The 17,117-nt window shown below is 36.8% G+C and overlaps 1 protein-coding gene across 1 annotated transcript in view; it reads left to right on the top strand.

The window, feature by feature from the left end:
* Nucleotides 1-17,117, top strand: part of HPSE2 (heparanase 2 (inactive)) — a 708,692-nt gene that overhangs the window by 461,085 nt on the left and 230,490 nt on the right. Inside the window, exon 6 of the mRNA XM_004749516.3 lies at nt 9,959-10,006. Within this exon, the coding sequence (XP_004749573.1) occupies nt 9,959-10,006 (48 nt within the window). The remainder of the gene's footprint in view (nt 1-9,958; nt 10,007-17,117) is intronic.

The following is a 17,117-nucleotide window of genomic DNA, read 5'->3' on the forward strand; positions in this document are numbered from 1 at the left end:
TACAAGGCTCTGCCGTGAATAATCTGACTGCTACCCAGCTTTTCATTCTTATCTTCTTCAGTTTTTTCTTTTTCTCACTTCATTCATGCCTCATTGGCTTAGTATGAGCTAGGCTTCTCTTTACTTGGGGGCCTTCACATATGTTCTTCTTTCTAGAGTGTTCTCCCTGCTTGCCACATGGCCAGTTTCTCCTCATCTATCAGAGACTTTCCTTAAGTAATTGATCTAAGTAATTCTTTATCAACACACTCTGTTGGTTCTCTTTTTAGCATTTATCACAGTATAAAACTACATATTTATTGTATGTTTATTTGTTGGTTAAAGACTACAAACTCCGTGAGGGTGGAAAGTATGTCTGTTGTATTTACCAGTGTATAAGCAGTGCCAGCAATAAGTCTAATGCATAGCAGGTACTCAAATGTGTTGAATGAAGGAAAAATGTAAAAAAAGTTATTCTAACATTCTACAGAGGTGCTAGTGGAATATTCTAACCTGAACCTGTGTTAGAACAGAAAGCTAGACAGGGCCTTTAGCTCCCATGGCAGTCCAAAGAGCTGTGGAAAGTATTCTAATCTGGGCAATGAGGATATAAGCAGAAGACAATTAGGCAGCAAAAAATGGCCTCCTCCATCACAGCAGACCACATGATTTATGTTATATGCTCAATGGTCTACCAACCAGAAACAGAAAATTTTCCTTTTTATACCAAGAATTTCTTTTTTTTTAAAAGCAAATTTATTTTATTTTATTATTATCAATATTATTATTTAAAACAAGAGAATGTGTGTGTGGGAGCTGGGGGTGGGGGGTTGGGGAGGAGGGGCAAAAAGGGAGAGAGAATCTGAGCAGGCTTCACGCCCAGTGTGAAGCCTGACATAAGGCTCATTCTCAAAGCCCTGAGATCATGACCTGAACTAAAATCAAGAGTCGGACGCTTAACCAAATGAGCCACCCAGGTGCCCCAAGCAAATTTATTTATTTATTTATCTTTCCAGTTTTTTAGATTTTAAATTCAATTAATTAACATATAATGTATTATTTGTTTCAGGGGTACAGGTCTGTGAGATTCATCATTCTTATATCCAGAATTTCTGTCTTTAGTTGTGTCTAATTCCTCTTCTAAGTGGAAGACTGATTTTTAGGCTACATTTTTACTTAAAGCATAGATAGAATGAAGGCTGTATGGGTGGATAAGGATGAAAGCTTCTCTATGCTCCTATTACTGGGCTCCCATTATGACTTTTATGGGCCGTAAGTATTTTTTACTTCATGAGTCCCCTCCTCCATAAAGACATTAAAGCAACAACCTGTTTTCTACTACAGGGAGTAGGATTGGGGGGGAAAATAGCGGGATGGTGAAGAGCATGCACTTTGCAACTAGATGAGATCCAGGACAGTGACTCATTAGGTCATTTTGAGGAATTGTTTAATGCCTGTAAAATTTGTCTTTTCACCTGTCAAGTGGGACTTATTAAATTACCTATTTCTTAGGTTTATTTTAGAGTTAAATGAAATAAAGTGCTCAGCACAATTCCTGGCACGATTGACACATAAAAGAATATCAACCACTATTGTTAAGAAGAACAAGTATATTTCAAAGTTGAAAAGGCAGGTTTTTCCCTTTTTTTGTTTGTTTGTTTTTGCACATAACTTTATGTAGCTTTGCAAGAAGTTTAGAGAATTGAGTGCATATAGGAACTAGAGATTAGCTACAATAACATGCCAGGATAATGAGCAGAATCACAGCTCTACCTCCTATGTAGAAACCACCACATTCTCATTTGGAGTGGGAAAAATGCACAGCTGGGGACAATTTGGTGTACAGAGTAATTATTACAATGTTATTCCTAATAATTGTTCTGTTTTATTTCAACTGTGAAAGAGTTATATGACTTGACCAAACTATAGGAGGAGAGAACAATTTATTTCTCTTAGTTCATAAGAAAAGAGTTTTCATCTCTGCCTCTAGAGAGGAAAGGCCCCCAGCAGCTGTTTAGTACTCATTAACAAGGAAGCATTGGCTACTTCAAGAGTCTGCTCCCTAGCTAAGCACTGTGTTAGTGACTACAGCTTTTAAACTTGCTTTCTTCCCGCCCCACCCCCCTGCCCCCAGGAAAGAACTTCTTTCCTGATTAGAGAAACAACCTAATTTTTTCCCCAAATCCAAGGTCATCAATTATTCCCATTATGATGAAGATGTTTCTCTCTTCTTCCAATGTCAGAGAAGTCAGATGGGGTTAGAAAGAATATTGGAGGAGACTGGAGTCCTGCGATATAGACTTAGATTTGACACAGATATTCTTCCTAACTTTCTTATTTTTCCATTTATTTTCTCATTATTTTTTCTTCTACTTTCTCTTAGAACCCTACTCTCTCTCCTCCAAGAATTGGCCTAGGCACTACTAAATCAAAATCTGTTGAAGGTGTGGCCCATGGCCCTCCTCCTGCATTAGAAGAACCAGGAGAGTTTCTTAAAAATGCAGCATGATTCCTAAGCTCCAGCCTAGACCTACCAAACCAGAATATGGTGAGATGAGACCTAGATTTTGGATTTTGAACAGCAACTCCAAGGAGTTCTTTGCACACCAAAGCATAAGAACCACTGCCCTGTAATATAGGCAGAGCGGGTTTTATTTTTATTTTACAGATCAAGGAATGGAGATGCACAGACATTAAATTTTTCCAAACTCACATTTTTTCAGTGCCAACAGTATGCCAGGCAGTAGCCTTACTTCTTCATGCATGTTATCTTGTTAATCTTCACAAGGCCTTGAGAAGTAGGTGATGTTCCCTCCATTTGAAATGGTTTAGAGAGATTAAACAAGGTACCCAAGGCCACATAGCTAGTAAGCTTTGGAGCCAAGTCCTAAATCAGGTATCTTTCTGACTCCTAGGCCTGTGGTCTTTCTACTGTGTGGTACTATTTTCTTGATCTTTGTATGTTAACAAAGCCACATGGTCTGGCATACTAGAAAAAATATATATAATCCTTTCCTACCTTAGTTCCACTGTGTTCACGCTCCCAGACTCAGATTCATACCAAGGCTTGAGCTTTTGGAAAGTTTAGTTTTACATGTGAAATTTATCATGACATCCTGATGCATTTTTCCTCCTTCCCATCAGGCTCCACAGCCAGGGCAAATCATATCAGGTCAGTAATACCCTTCTTTGCTTGAATCCAACTCTTTAGGACTTCCTTAGCAGCATTTTAGACTGTCAAGACATGTCTATGATAATACTCCCCTAACCAGCGCCTTCCAGCTCCAGCCATAGCCTTCCAGGTCTGTTTCAACATCGTCTCTCATCATCCCCCACCCCCTGCCATTTGCCTTCATTTTAATCAAACAAACTTGTTTTGTCCTTTATGTATTATTACCTCCCATCTGCCTCCATTTTGTTCTAAACATTTTGTTATAGTCTCCCTCCTTTTAATTCCCCATTAGCAGTAAATAGGCTTCATCCTGGGGGCCAGTTCCAGGTAATAGTGTCTGGTACCCTGATTTGTAGGTCAATTCTAAGGTTAATGAGACAATATTGAGTTCTATTACCAATATCTACCATGGGCTTCAAAAAGGGGGACAGCACTACACACATCACTAATTTGCTATCTCTGCATAGTTAAAACAAGGGCTTTAGACTCAGAAGTGTGTTAGAATTTCAGCTCTGCAACTTATAACCTGGGTGATCTTGAGCAGTTTCTTTATCTATAAAATGAAAGTGATAATACAACCTTACAGTGTTCTACATTATATAAACCACTTACCAAATGCCTGTCAATTAGTATACGGTAGCTAACTTATTTTTTTCTTTCTTCATTCAAGATTGCCCTTAAATTAAATCTCATGGATATAAATTTTATTGGCAAGAAAGATTGGTTGAAGAATCTCATCCATCTCAAATTCCATTATATTAAAAACTCTATAAATCTATCAAATTGGAGGAATAATAAGGTAGAAGGAAAGCCTAAATAGAGAGCTGCACTAGCAATAAAGTCAATGAACATACAGCCATGCTATTTATCAGCTTACTGCCAATGTAATATTATATATAAATAGGGGTAGGGAGGAAAAAGGGAAGGAAGGGAGAGGAAGGGAATGAGGGAAAAATAAAGAGAGAAAGAGAGAGAGAGATTAATAAAATTATCATTTGTTCTATGCAGTACCTAGTATGTATAGCTCAATATAGAACTAGCCATGGAAGAGCAAGTGGCTTTGGACCAAATGGATGATGCCTGGCTTGCCATAATTCAAGATGAGTAATTTCCTCACAGGTTTTTCCTAGGCTTTGTGTAGAATGGCTGTCACATCTTATTCATGCTAGTTACATAACCAAAGTTCTCTTTGTGGACAAGAGAAAAAAGATCAACTACCACTCTCTTACTGAAGGTTTTACTCATTTAGAAATCTGGTTCCTTGTGAAGGATTTATCCTCCTTCCTGGGAGCAAAATTCAGACTCCAGATTTTAGGGTTGCATTCTGTGGTCCAGAAGTAGAAATCAAACCCCAAAGACCATGAATAAAGATGTGCCTTATTATAAGAGAGAGCCATGATATGCCCTGGGAGAGAAGGTTCAACAATATTTCAGATACGTCATATGTGCAGGTGGATAACAAAGGAAAGAAATTCTCCCAGATTTGGGATCTCTTGGGGGAGGAAAAGGAACTTACAATGAAAGGGGATATTTTGTTCTTTTCCATAGCAGCAGATTGTCTCCAATGGGAAAGATTCCCCAAAACTGAGAGGTCTGCCTGGCACTGGCGAATTTCCTTTGATACAAGTCTCTGCCCTTTCACTCTCTTACCCTTCTTTGCATGACTGGATGTCAGCATCAGGGCAGACATCTTCTGTTCTCTGGGATAATCATCTGGGATTTCTGTCTTCATAATTCAGGTATAGAGACATCCAGCCTTGGAAAACCAAGATCTTGCCCTTTTTGTTATTCACATCCGGGGTCATCTTTTACTTGCACATTCATAGACCTAAATCTAGGGATTAGAATGGAAGTGGATGGCTGAAAATCCTTGGATAATACAAGACACTAAATGGAATTTCACTTTCCCAGAGGTATTTCACTCCTCACAGCGCTAGTCTGTGTGCGTGTTATTCCACCTTTAAAATTACTGTTGTGGAGCATTCTGCAGCTGTGTTGAAGTTACTCATTTATGTGGTTTGGGCCAGTTTCTGAGAAACAGAATGAGAGAGCAGAAGAATCCATCAATGTTAGATTTGAACAAAGAAAATTATGATATTTTTGGACTTGTTTTCTTCCACGTTGCCAATATAGATATAAAAATAAAGGATAGAAATGATACAGATTACAGGGTAGTTATAGAGAGTCCTAATTTTCAGGGAAGGGGCATGGGAATGGGGAGCATTCCCCAAACTCATTGACAAAATGTCTCTTCCTTGGGGTGTTGTCTAATTGTTTTCCTTTATGTGTTATTTCTGTGGTTGTTTTCTCTTTCTCTATATTAGAAAAAATCATGTCAAAGACTTCTGAAAACAGAACATTTGTTCATTTGAGATGAGTTCTTTACAATTCTCAAAAAACAAGGGTATCTTTGGTCATTTTGGTAGAATTTGGAAATGCATATTTTGTTTGGCATTATTTGTGAATTAGATTTTTCCTCCTCAGAATAAGTGTAGAAATGCTTCCATATGTTTGAAGTTGGTTTCCTCATTTTACTAAGAGGGAAAAAAGAAGAATGTAGTTTATAGTGATTTTTATGTGAATACATATTTAATAATGCTGTTTCCTCAAAGCTAAAGCAGCTTTTCTCCTGCTTCAATATGCTACCAAAGTTAAGAAGATAACATCATTTGTTTCAAAGTATTAAATTGTAATTGAGATATTTTTAATATAATGAAACTAAACTATATTTTAGTATTTAATTTCTTATCTGAAATAGAATTTTAGGTGAGGATCTGACTTTAATTTTTTTTCCCCAAATAGCCACAAATCACATATCATCATTAAAGAAATGTTTCAGTTTTTCAAATACTAAATTATTTTCCATGTAATAAATTCTTCTATATAACTTTATAAAAAGTCTATTCCATAGATCTCCTTACCAATTCCTAATCTCTTTACTAGTTCCTAAGATCTCCTTTCTAATTCCTAGGAATGTTTTAATAATTGTGGGTTTTATGGTATATTTTAATATACAGTAGATCAAACAAATGTTCCTTCATTATTCCAATTTTAAAGAATATTCTTGGCTTCTTCTATGTGAATGTTAGAATGATTTTGTGAAGTTTCAAAAATATCTACTGGGATTTTTAAAATTAGAATTTCATTAAACCCATAAATTAGTTTAGGGAGAATAATTGATTTTCCTATCCAGGATCACAGTAAGTCTTTTCCTTTATTCAATAGTAAAGTATTTCTCTGAAAACTATAATATTCTATATAAAGGTCCAGTCTATTTTATATTTAATTACAGATTTTATGTATTTTTTTGAGGGATGTGGGATAGGTTAAGGCGGAGAAAACATTAGACTTACTCTAAATTTTCCTAACTCAGTTTTCCCATTCTTTTTATAATGCTATTTTTAATAATGGAAAGTTAGTTACGAAGTTAATCATCAACTTATAGCAGAACAAACTATCCAATACATATGAGGATCTCCATATTATAATACCACAAAGAACCAATTTCCAACTTTTAAGACACCAAATTAGATGTGTTCTTAATTGCCTATCCAGAGCCTTTTGGCCAAGCAGGGCGTTGATGATATTTTTTCCTCCTTATTTTCTTGTAAATGCATAGCTGTTATCATCAGTGACTATTTACTTCAAGTTCTTTAAGGCATATTCAAGAGGATTGGAATACATTCAGTGATACCAGCATCAAAAATCTGTTCCTAGGTTGCCCATCTTGGGCAATGGCATTACTACAATTAAAACTTTGGGCTCCTCTCTTTTGTTTCCTGCCCAACTAGGCTCACCCATCCAGTCCTCTTGAGTGCTCCACCAGTGTTACTCAATGGCTCTCTTTTCATTCTCATATTTTCAAGCATCCCCTCTTTCTGAAGTCATCTCCTATCAGTTTGTCCACACAAGTACGTTTCACATTTACCCAGTCAGAGTCATCTTCCTGACACTCAAATCTAATTCCCCTCATTTGTTTAAACACAGGATAAATCCAAAAAAATATAAATGAAAAGAGCCAGCTGTATTTTGCAATGTTATGTTGGGTACTAGTTATACAAAGATAAATAGGAGCTGGACTTATACCTAGTTATTAAGGGATAAAGGCCAGACTTGGTAGCATCACAGCCTAGCCACTAGTGACCGGAACAGACTGAGTTCCTGCCATTCCCTTACCTGTCTCTTGACATCAGCCAAGAGGGACTCCTGAGAATACATTCACCTTGACTCTACCTTGTTTTGCCCATTCTTCATGGCAAAAATCGTACCCTTCTTTGCATGCCAAATTCAGTGTCATCTGCAATGTGAAGCTTTTCTCAATGTTTCTCTCACTTCTAACACCATACAGGGTAGAGCTAACTGCTTCCTTGACAGCTGTACCTCAGAAGTTTGTACTCTGATAGAAACTGATAGCTGATTGTCTCCAGTTCTGTCTTCTGGCTTTATGGTTTTTGTCTTGTAGCAGAAGCCCTGGATCAGTCTCCTTTGATACCCTTCCTATTCTCTTACAAGTAGGCACTATAATGCTCAAGTCTGCAAGGAAGCCAATAAGCAAAGAAAGTGCTCAGGTTTTTGTTATTTGTTTTGTTTTTTCTTTTTTTGGATAAATTGGTAATATTTTCTCAAGGCAAAAGTTCAACTTATTTTTTGCACTTCTGAGTCTCTTTTGAGTCTACTTCTGAGTCTCAGTGAAAGCAGCTTGGAGGCAGCATAGAATCCGGGAAGGAGGGTTGGGTTTGGAGTCAGAGAACCTGGGCTTAGTCCAAACTAGCTCTATGAATTTGAGAAAGTCATAGAACATCCAGAAAGCAAAGCTTCCTGCAGTATAAATTCGGAATATTTACTACCTACCACGTTGTTTTGAGGACTATGTGAAATTATACATATAAGAAGCTGAAAAGCATTTTATAATGATAAAGCACTATAAATGTCAGTGTTATTTTTATTATGGTTATTTTATATGTAAATGAAGACAGTGTTACATAAAATATTTCCGTTTTGGAAATACTCCAGCTGGTATTTATTGCTTTGCCTGGTCTTGCCCTGCTTCTCCAGGAATGCTACTAGGAGGGGTGACCTGACTCTATAAAAATGGCTGTTTGGGATGTCTAGAGCCACTACTTCTCTAGCCAGTAGGGAAGTTAGTAATCTGCATAATGGAATCAATAATATCCATCTTACTAAGCAAAATAGCTTTGAGAATTATAAGAAATAACACATGAATGACTGGCACTCAGTAGGTACTCAACATGTGTTATATTCCTTCCAATCTCCATTTACGTTTTAGTCTTGCCCATCAAACCAGTTCCGTTCCTGATCACCCTTATGTTCCATTTCCCATATTCTTGCTCCTGGACTGCTGAATGGTACTGGAGAAAAGAACGCAAGACCATATGGACAAGAACCAACCTGCCTCTTCCTCCTCATCTCCTTCTTCTCCTATCTTCCATATCCTTCTTTTCTTCCTTGTTCTCTTCTCCTGTTCTTTCTTCTGTCCCACCCCCATTTCCCTCCTCTTGTTCCTCTTCATCTTCTTTTATAAAATTCACTCCAATGTTAAGCAGCAGTCCTAGCACCCTCTCTCACTTCCAGTCCTGCAAAAACTAGGTATTCTTCCACATCATGGCAAAACAGAGCCTCTGTTTGAGCAACACATAGCAACCCCTTTGCCATGTGTCTGCCTGCAAGATTATGCTGGGATGGGTTAGGATAGACCTTCTTGACAAAACACTGTCTCCCTTCCTAATGGAAGAGTTCTTTGGTTATGAAATACTGATGGAAGATTCTTTCTGTCTGTAGAAAAGTTCTCTTCCAGGGTCTCAGGGTTGGAAGGAAAATCTTAATGAACATAAATACTCCTTTTGATTTCCTGTGTCTGGATGGTAACTCTTTCAAATAGTAACAATAGCCATGACAGCACTTGGCCTCAGAACTTGTGGATGGGGAAAATGGAGGTTAGTAGATAATTGAGTTATTCACAGACTTGAAATTTATGATACTTGGCAGCATCTGTGGGCCCTTAGATCCTTCCTCCCAGCTTTTTGGTTCTGGTAGAACCTCCAGGAGCACAGGAGGCTGGGAAATTAGTAGCAAGGCTTTGCTGTGTGTTTTGAAAGGAAATAGGTCTGATTTCTTCTTTTGAGCTGAACAAACGTTAGGTAACACTCCATAGCTGCTTCAGAAATAGATTTCTCTATGTTATATGTAAGTGATGAATCACTAAATTCTATTCCTGAAACTAATATCACACTATATGTTAACTAAATAGAATTTAAATAAAACTCAAAACTTAAAAAAAAAAAAAAGATTTCTCTGTGTGGTGTTCAGGTTTCTACACTCAGGTATGGCAGCCCATCACTGGAGTATATTTGAAAGTGCTTTATGCTTATATAACAAACTTGGGTTTTCCTGGTCTCTTTTCAGAAGGAAAGGCCTGACATTTTCAAAGGCTCTATTGAGTTGCCATCCTTGGGAAGTGTTATAGTTTTATTTGTTTCCTAGCAGATTTCAGAGTCCTTAGAGAATAAAAAATGAGAGAGAGAGAAGTTTTGAGCATGGGGAAAGTGATGTAGGAACCATCAGGCATGGGATTGGAAAGACAGAGAGAGACAGCATGCTTATTGGGGCCTTGATTTCCAGATGGTAAAGGATATGTGAAGAACTGAAAGTGTCCTTACTTTAACCTTCTGTATAGTTTAACTTCCACTAGCTCTGGATAGACCTTAATCATGGCTGTGGACTCTTAGCCCAAGGATTGGCCTAATCTATGCCTCAGCTTATTTTATTTGTTCTTTCTGTTCTGTACAGATTCATGAAGGTGGCAGGAAGCACGGTGGATGCAGTTACCTGGCAACAGTAGGTATTCACCATTTTTTGCTCTTACTTATTATAGCTTTGGTGAAATGAAAGATAATTAGTTGTTATGAACTATATAGCTGACATCTAATAAGCTACCCTTTATCCTCCAAGAGAAAAAGTCAAAACTAATTCCAAAACTGTTCTTGTGATGCATACTATCTCACGGTATGAGATATCATACTATCTCATAGTAATATGATTTTGTTTTGTTGTTTAAAAAAACCCAAAAACAAAAACAAAAAAGCCCCAAAACACAAAAACAATGAAAGCTCAGCTATTATATATACTTTCAATAATCTGTCATTGGTGAACAGGTAATGGGAATGTGAGCATGCCATTATTTGCCCATAAGTTTTTCCTTGGGAATAAATTTCCTTAAGAGAGGAAATAGTTTTAATTACTCAATATATCACGTTGAAATAACAAAACTTTATTATAGCAATGGCAGTGGTCCTAATTAATGCCAAGAGTGTAACTAATATGAAAAAATTAAAAAAAAAAAAAAAAGAATATGAAGGCAACGAAGCAGCCTCAAGAGAAGACAAACCTCAGTATTCCAAGAAGCTTATAGTGGAAAAGGCTTTTTACCCTCTGGTAGCTTGATTTGTAAACATCATTATCTGACATATAAATTGATTTTCTTTAAGTTTCCTTATGATCTTGGTGCTGGAATGTCAGCATCTCACAATGTCTCACCAATTTTTTACCAGAATCCTGCCCTTTCTTCTTTTTTTTTTTAATTATATTTAGTTACCCATTGTATAATACATCATTAGTTTTTGATGTAGTGTTCAATGATTCATTAGTTATGTATAATACCCAGTGCTCATCACAACACGTGCCCTCCTCAATACCCATCACCCTGTTACCCCCTCTCCACCCCTGAAACCCTCAGTTTGTTTCCTGTGGTCTATAGTCTCTCATGGTTCTTCTCCTTCTCTGATTTCTCTCCCTTCAGATTTCCCTCCCTTCCATTATGGTCCTCCATGCTATGGCTTATGTTCCACATATGAGTGAAGAAATCTATCCCATAGCATCTTCTAAGTCATCTTTCATCTAATGTGGCTTTCAGAGTTCAGACATGTGCTTCTATTCTGGGCCCTTGTAACTGTCAACTATGACCACCTCACTTAGTAAATCTAACCCTGCCTTCCCAGCACAGTTACTTCTCTTCTCCATCCTCCATTTTAAGTCGGTCACAGAATCCCCTAGGATTCGTAACAGTTGAGAAGGAAGCAAGAGCAGTGAATGAAATCTTTATTAACTATCCTAAAAGGATTTTTGATTGTTGGCAATCAATAACTTCAGTCATAATGGAAAATATTTTATTATGCATTTAGACTTATTTTCTCTAAGCATCATTTTAAATGTTTCCAGGAATTCTTATCCTTCCTCCTTCAGTTTGTTTTGTGAGTCATAGAGGAGTAGATCTAAAGATCTTGTCATTCCCATTCTTAAAACCCCCCAGCACCTTACCTTTGTACTATACTCTGGCCTATAAGGAAGGTACTTTGTGTTGCCTCTGCTACTGTATGATTATTTCTAGTGCTACCCTGACCTTATTCATTCTGTCCCAATACACTAGTGGTCTTTCACTGTTTAGAAGGTTCACATGCATGTCTGCCTCAGGATCTTTGTAAGTGCAGTTTTCTCTGCCTAGAATGCTATTATCCTCATTTTGTGTGTGGCTAGTTCCTTCTCATCTCTAAAGGCTCAACTTTCATCAACTTCCCTGATGATCCTATCTAACACAGACCAGCTTTAATTCTCTTTCTTAGCTCTTTTCTTTCCATGTTACCTTACATAACTTATAATTACTTTACCAAACTTATAATTATTTTTTTCTCTTAACTTGTCTTTGTAATTTGTGTGTTTTTCTCTTCCACCAGAATGACACTTAGTTCAACAAGTACTTATTTAAGCAATTGTTTACGAAGCCTTTACTGTGGGGGAAAATGACAACAATGATGAAAACTGTTTGCAGGAAATGTTGCAAACCTTTTATGCCTTACTGTGTCTGATTCTCACAACAACCAAATGAGTTTGGAACTAGTTTTATCTCTTGCATAACTTAAAGGAAGTTGTAGAAACTCCAAACATTGCACAGTAAGTGGTAGATTTGGGACTTATAGTTGAGTGTGTCTCACTCCAAGGGCTATTCTCTTAACTGTTACTACTTTAATAATAAGACAATGATTTTTTGCTAAAAATATTACATTCTACTAGAGCAATTCAAATCCTCTTCAGTGTCTTTCATCAAAGACTATCTGGATAATGTAGCATAAAGGCTGAATCTTGAAGAATTCATACTGTTTGTAAGGAGAAATAAAGAGATCAGTGTATGAAAATTATTGGGTAAGAATGTAAGACATGCTCAGTTATTGTGACTGACAAGGAGGGATCAGAAAAAGTTTTTCCTCCATATTCAAACTCTCTCTGTAACACAAATGGAATGAAATGAGCCCAGTCTTTTTTTATAATGGAGAAATAAGACTTTTATAAATATATTTTATTAGTTATTTTTAAAATATTGGCCACCTCTCAAGATAAATGTCATGTGTTTACAACTACTATAAAAATACCCCTTAAAGCAGGCAAGGGATTGTGTTTCTTTTGGCTCCAGGACCAACACACATTTGGGGACAACCAGTAGCACCTGGAATCTACCATTTATCCCTTCCACCCACAGTTTTCAATCAAGACTTGGAATAGTCATGGAACAATTCCAGGAAATCCTGGCCAGGAGGCCAAGAGGATTTAGTGAATATTAAAGCCAAATACCATGTTTCCCTAACCCTGAGAAATGCTGAGGTGAACTACTTAATGTAAAGAAATCAAGAGTCAAAGTCAGAAAAAAAAAAATGAACACTGAATTTGTCAGTAAATATCTATATATAGGTAACCAAAAGAATCAATTCAGTACCGCAGTATGGAACTTGGAACTTGAACAAGAACTCTGAGTCTGAAATAAAAAATAAAGATGTCTATATAGTTGGACTATTTTGATTTGAAATTCATGCTCTTGGGTTTTGAGGACCAAGATACATGACTTAATGATTGGTCCTTCCCAATCCATGCAGAAAAGCCAGCATGGAGGTTCTTCAAAAAGTTGAAAAATAGAGCTACCCTATGACCCAACAACTGCACTGCTGGGTATTTACCCTAAAGATAAAAATGTAGTGATCCAAAGGGACACATGTGCCCAAATTTTTATGGCAGCAATGTCCACAATAGCCAAACTATGGAAAGAACCTAGAAGTCCATCAACAGATGAATGGATAAAGAAGATGTGGTATAGATATAGACAATGGAATACTATGCAGCCATCAAAAGGAATGAAATCTTGCCATTTGCAATGATGTGGATGGAACTGGAGAGTATTGTGCTGAGCGAAAAAGTCAATCAGAGAAAGACAATTAATTTTCATATGAACTCCCTGATATGAGGAATTTGAGAGGCAGGGTGGGAGGTTTGGTGAGTAGGGAAGGAAAAAATGAAACAAGATGGAATCGGGAAGGAGACAAACAATTAGAGACTCTTAATCTCACAAAAAAAACTGAGGGTTGCTGGGGGAGGGGGGTATAGAGAGGGTGGTTGGGTTATGGACATTGGGGAGGGTATGTGATAATGCTATGAAATGTGTAAGCCTGATGATTCACAGATCTGTACCCCTGGGGCAAATAATACATTATATGTTAACAAAACTAATAAAAAGAAAAGTTAGTGAGATGAAGTTCCAATTACATGAGTAAGTAGTACACTAGTTTGTATCAGTTATCAATGATAAATCTAGAACAAAAAAATAATACACACACACACACCCCCAATACACACAGAGGAGAATGACCAAAAGGTGCCAAAAGCTAGAGAAAGTTATTCAATCCTTGAAAGAATTGAATGATGCTAGTAAGATCTGTGTTCACTTAAGAATCTATGCAGTATTATGTGGTTAGAACTCAAACAAAATACATGGTTGTATATTGTTGTAAAGTCTTAGAAGGATTCAGAAGGTAGAAATCTCAGAAAGAAGGAGCTATGGGCAAAACACAAAACATGCTCATAAACTTCCTTCAGATCCTTGCCTGATCCCTGCAATGTGCATATTCAAGGGAGACTCCAAAGAGCCTGGTAGAAAATAACAGCTGGAAATCTGAAAAAGTTGAACAGCAATTTCAGCTGCTGTCATATGAGGGACAGAGATTAGAACTCGAATTTCACAAATTTAGAGGGACTTCATAAGTACCTTGTGCTTTCCAGTGAAAACTAAGAGTTATGCTTCAGAAGTAAAGTCTTGTCCTGGATCTGTTTGCCCTGAATCCAATGTATAAATAAAACAGATTCATCTTAACAAAGTATAAACTGAAGATGCCATAAGAACAAGATGATCAGTAATTCATCCAATTTCCTGATATATCCAAACCACCACTCTTCTGTCTCTATAAAATATCACCCACACTTTGAAGTACACAATTAAAAAATTACTAGATATGCAGAGAAATGGGAAATTGTGAGTCTTGGCCAAAAGAATGAGCAATAAATAGAAACCAAGAGATGACCTAGGTATTGAGGGAGACAAACCATAAGAGACTCTTAATCTCAGGAAACAAACTGAGGGTTGTTGGCAGAGTGGAGGGATAGGGTGGTTGAGTGATGGACACTGAGGAGGGTATGTGCTATGGTGAATGCTGTGAATTGTGTAAAACTGATGATTCACAGACCTGTACCTCTGAAACAAATAATACATCATATGTTAATTAAAAAAATTTTTTAAAGTATCCATTGACAAGGATTTTAAACAACTATTGTAAATATATTCAAATAGTTAGGGAAAATGTTTGCATTGAGTGGAAACATAGGGAAAGATCAGCAGTGAAATGGAAACAATAGATATATAAAAGAACCAAATGAAATTTTTAAAGAAAAGAAGAAACTGAAACGAAAAACTCACTGGGTGCACTTAAGAAGAAATTGATAACTACAGAAAAAAAGGGTTAGTGAACTTGCAAATAGATCATTAGAAATTATACAATTAAAGAACAGAGCAAAATTACTGGGAAGAAAATGTTCAAAGTTTCAACAATCTCATCGCCAATATTAAGATTTCTAACATTTGGAGGCACCTGGGTGGCTCAGTGGGTTAAAGCCTCTGCCTTAACGCTCAGGTCATGATCCCAGGGTCCTGAGATGGAGCCCCACATCGGGCTCTTTGCTCACTGAGGAGCCTGCTTCCTCCTCTCTCTCTGCCCACCTCTCTGCCTACTCTCTGTCAAATAAATAAATAAAATCTTAAAAAAAATGTATAATTTGTATAATTACAGACCAGAAGGCAAGAAACAGATAATAAAGCAGAAAACTTTATTGAAGAAACTAAAGCAGAACTCCTCTCAAATTTGGCAAAAAACATTAACTTATAGAACCAAGAACCTACGAAAACCCTAAGAAGGATAGGGGCTCCTGGGTGCAGCCGTCAGTTAAGCATCCGACTCTTAGTTTCATCTCAGTTCGCAATGTCAGGGTCCTGAGATCAAGCCCTGTGTTGGGCCCTGCACTCAGCACAGAGTTAGCTTGAGATTAGCTTGCTCGCTCGCTCTCTCTCTCTCTGCCCCCCTCTTACAAAATCAATCGATCTCTCCCCCTCTAACAAAATCAATCTATCTATCTTAAAAAAGAAAGGAAGGGAGGAAGGAAGTAAGAAAGGCAAAAGAAAACCCTAAGAAGGATAAATACAAGGTAAATCTTGCCTGGGATATCATAGTCAAACCGCTGAGAGCAAGGGGTAAGGAAAAAAATTTTCAAAATATTCAGATAAAATTGTACTTTATATATAGTGAACAAAGACACAAATTTTGGCTACCTGGACATCAGAAGCAATGGAGAATAGAATACAATGGAACAACATCTTTAAAGTGCTAAAGGAAAAAAAAGCCAGGATTCTGTATCTAGCAAAAATATTCTTTAAAAATGAAAGTGAAATAAAGATGTTTTTTATAAATGAAAACCAGTAGGCCTGTGCTACAAGAAATACTAAAACAATTTTTTTCAGGCAGAAAAGCAGTAGTAACACCTGAAGGAAAACCTGGATTTCAAAAAATAATGAAACACATTGGAAATGGTAAATTTGTAGATAAATATAAAAGACTATTTTTTCTCTTTGCTTCTTAAAGAATATACTGGGTAATGCAAAAATACAACATTATATTATGGGGTTTATAACATATAGAAATGTAAAACATATGACAATCTTACCACAAAGGAGGAAGAAGGGAGGAGGAACAAATGGAATAACACTATTGTGAAGTTCTTTTATGTGAGGTAATACAACATTCACTCTAAGAAGACTGCAATTCCTAGAATTAAGGTTTCACATGGGACTAAGGCTACTGATCTAAAATAAAGTAAATCCACGTTTTCCTGGATTATCCAGATGAACCCAATGTAAGGGAGGAAGACTTAACTACGGAAGAGAAAGTTATGTTAATGTGACATGAGAAGGACTTGATCCACCATTGCTGGATTGAAGAAGGGGGCCATTAACCAAGGAATGTGGGTAGCCTTTAGAAGCTAGAAAAACCAAGTAAATGGATTCTTCCCTAGCACTTCTAGAAGGAAGACAGCCCTCCCAATATTTGATTTTAACCCAGTGAGACCTATGATAATGTCTAAACTATAAAACTGTAAGATAATAAATTTGGATTGTTTTAAGCCACTACCCATTAATTTGTTTAGAGCAGCAGCAGAAAACTAACGCAGTACCTAATAACAGAGATCCAAATACACAAAGGAAAAACTAAAAGAACCACAGGGGTAAAAAATAGACAAATGCACTGTCATAACCAAAGATTTAAAAACATCTCTTTCAGTAATTAATAGGGACAGTTAGATTAAAGGAAGAATATCAAAGATTTGAATAACACTATGAATCAGCTTGACTTAATTGACATTTGTAGATTACAACTGAATACACATTCCTTTCAAATTCACATGGAACACTGATCAAGATAAACCATGTGCTCAGCTATAAAACAAGTTTCAATAAATTTGAAAGTATTGAGATGATACAGAATGTTTTTTGATGACAAAGAAATTAAGTTAGATATTAGTAACAAAA

Source organism: Mustela putorius, unplaced genomic scaffold (assembly GCF_011764305.1).
Source record: "Mustela putorius furo isolate JIRA1106 unplaced genomic scaffold, ASM1176430v1.1 tig00003909_pilon_pilon_pilon, whole genome shotgun sequence".
In the NCBI taxonomy this organism is placed as follows: domain Eukaryota; kingdom Metazoa; phylum Chordata; class Mammalia; order Carnivora; family Mustelidae; genus Mustela; species Mustela putorius.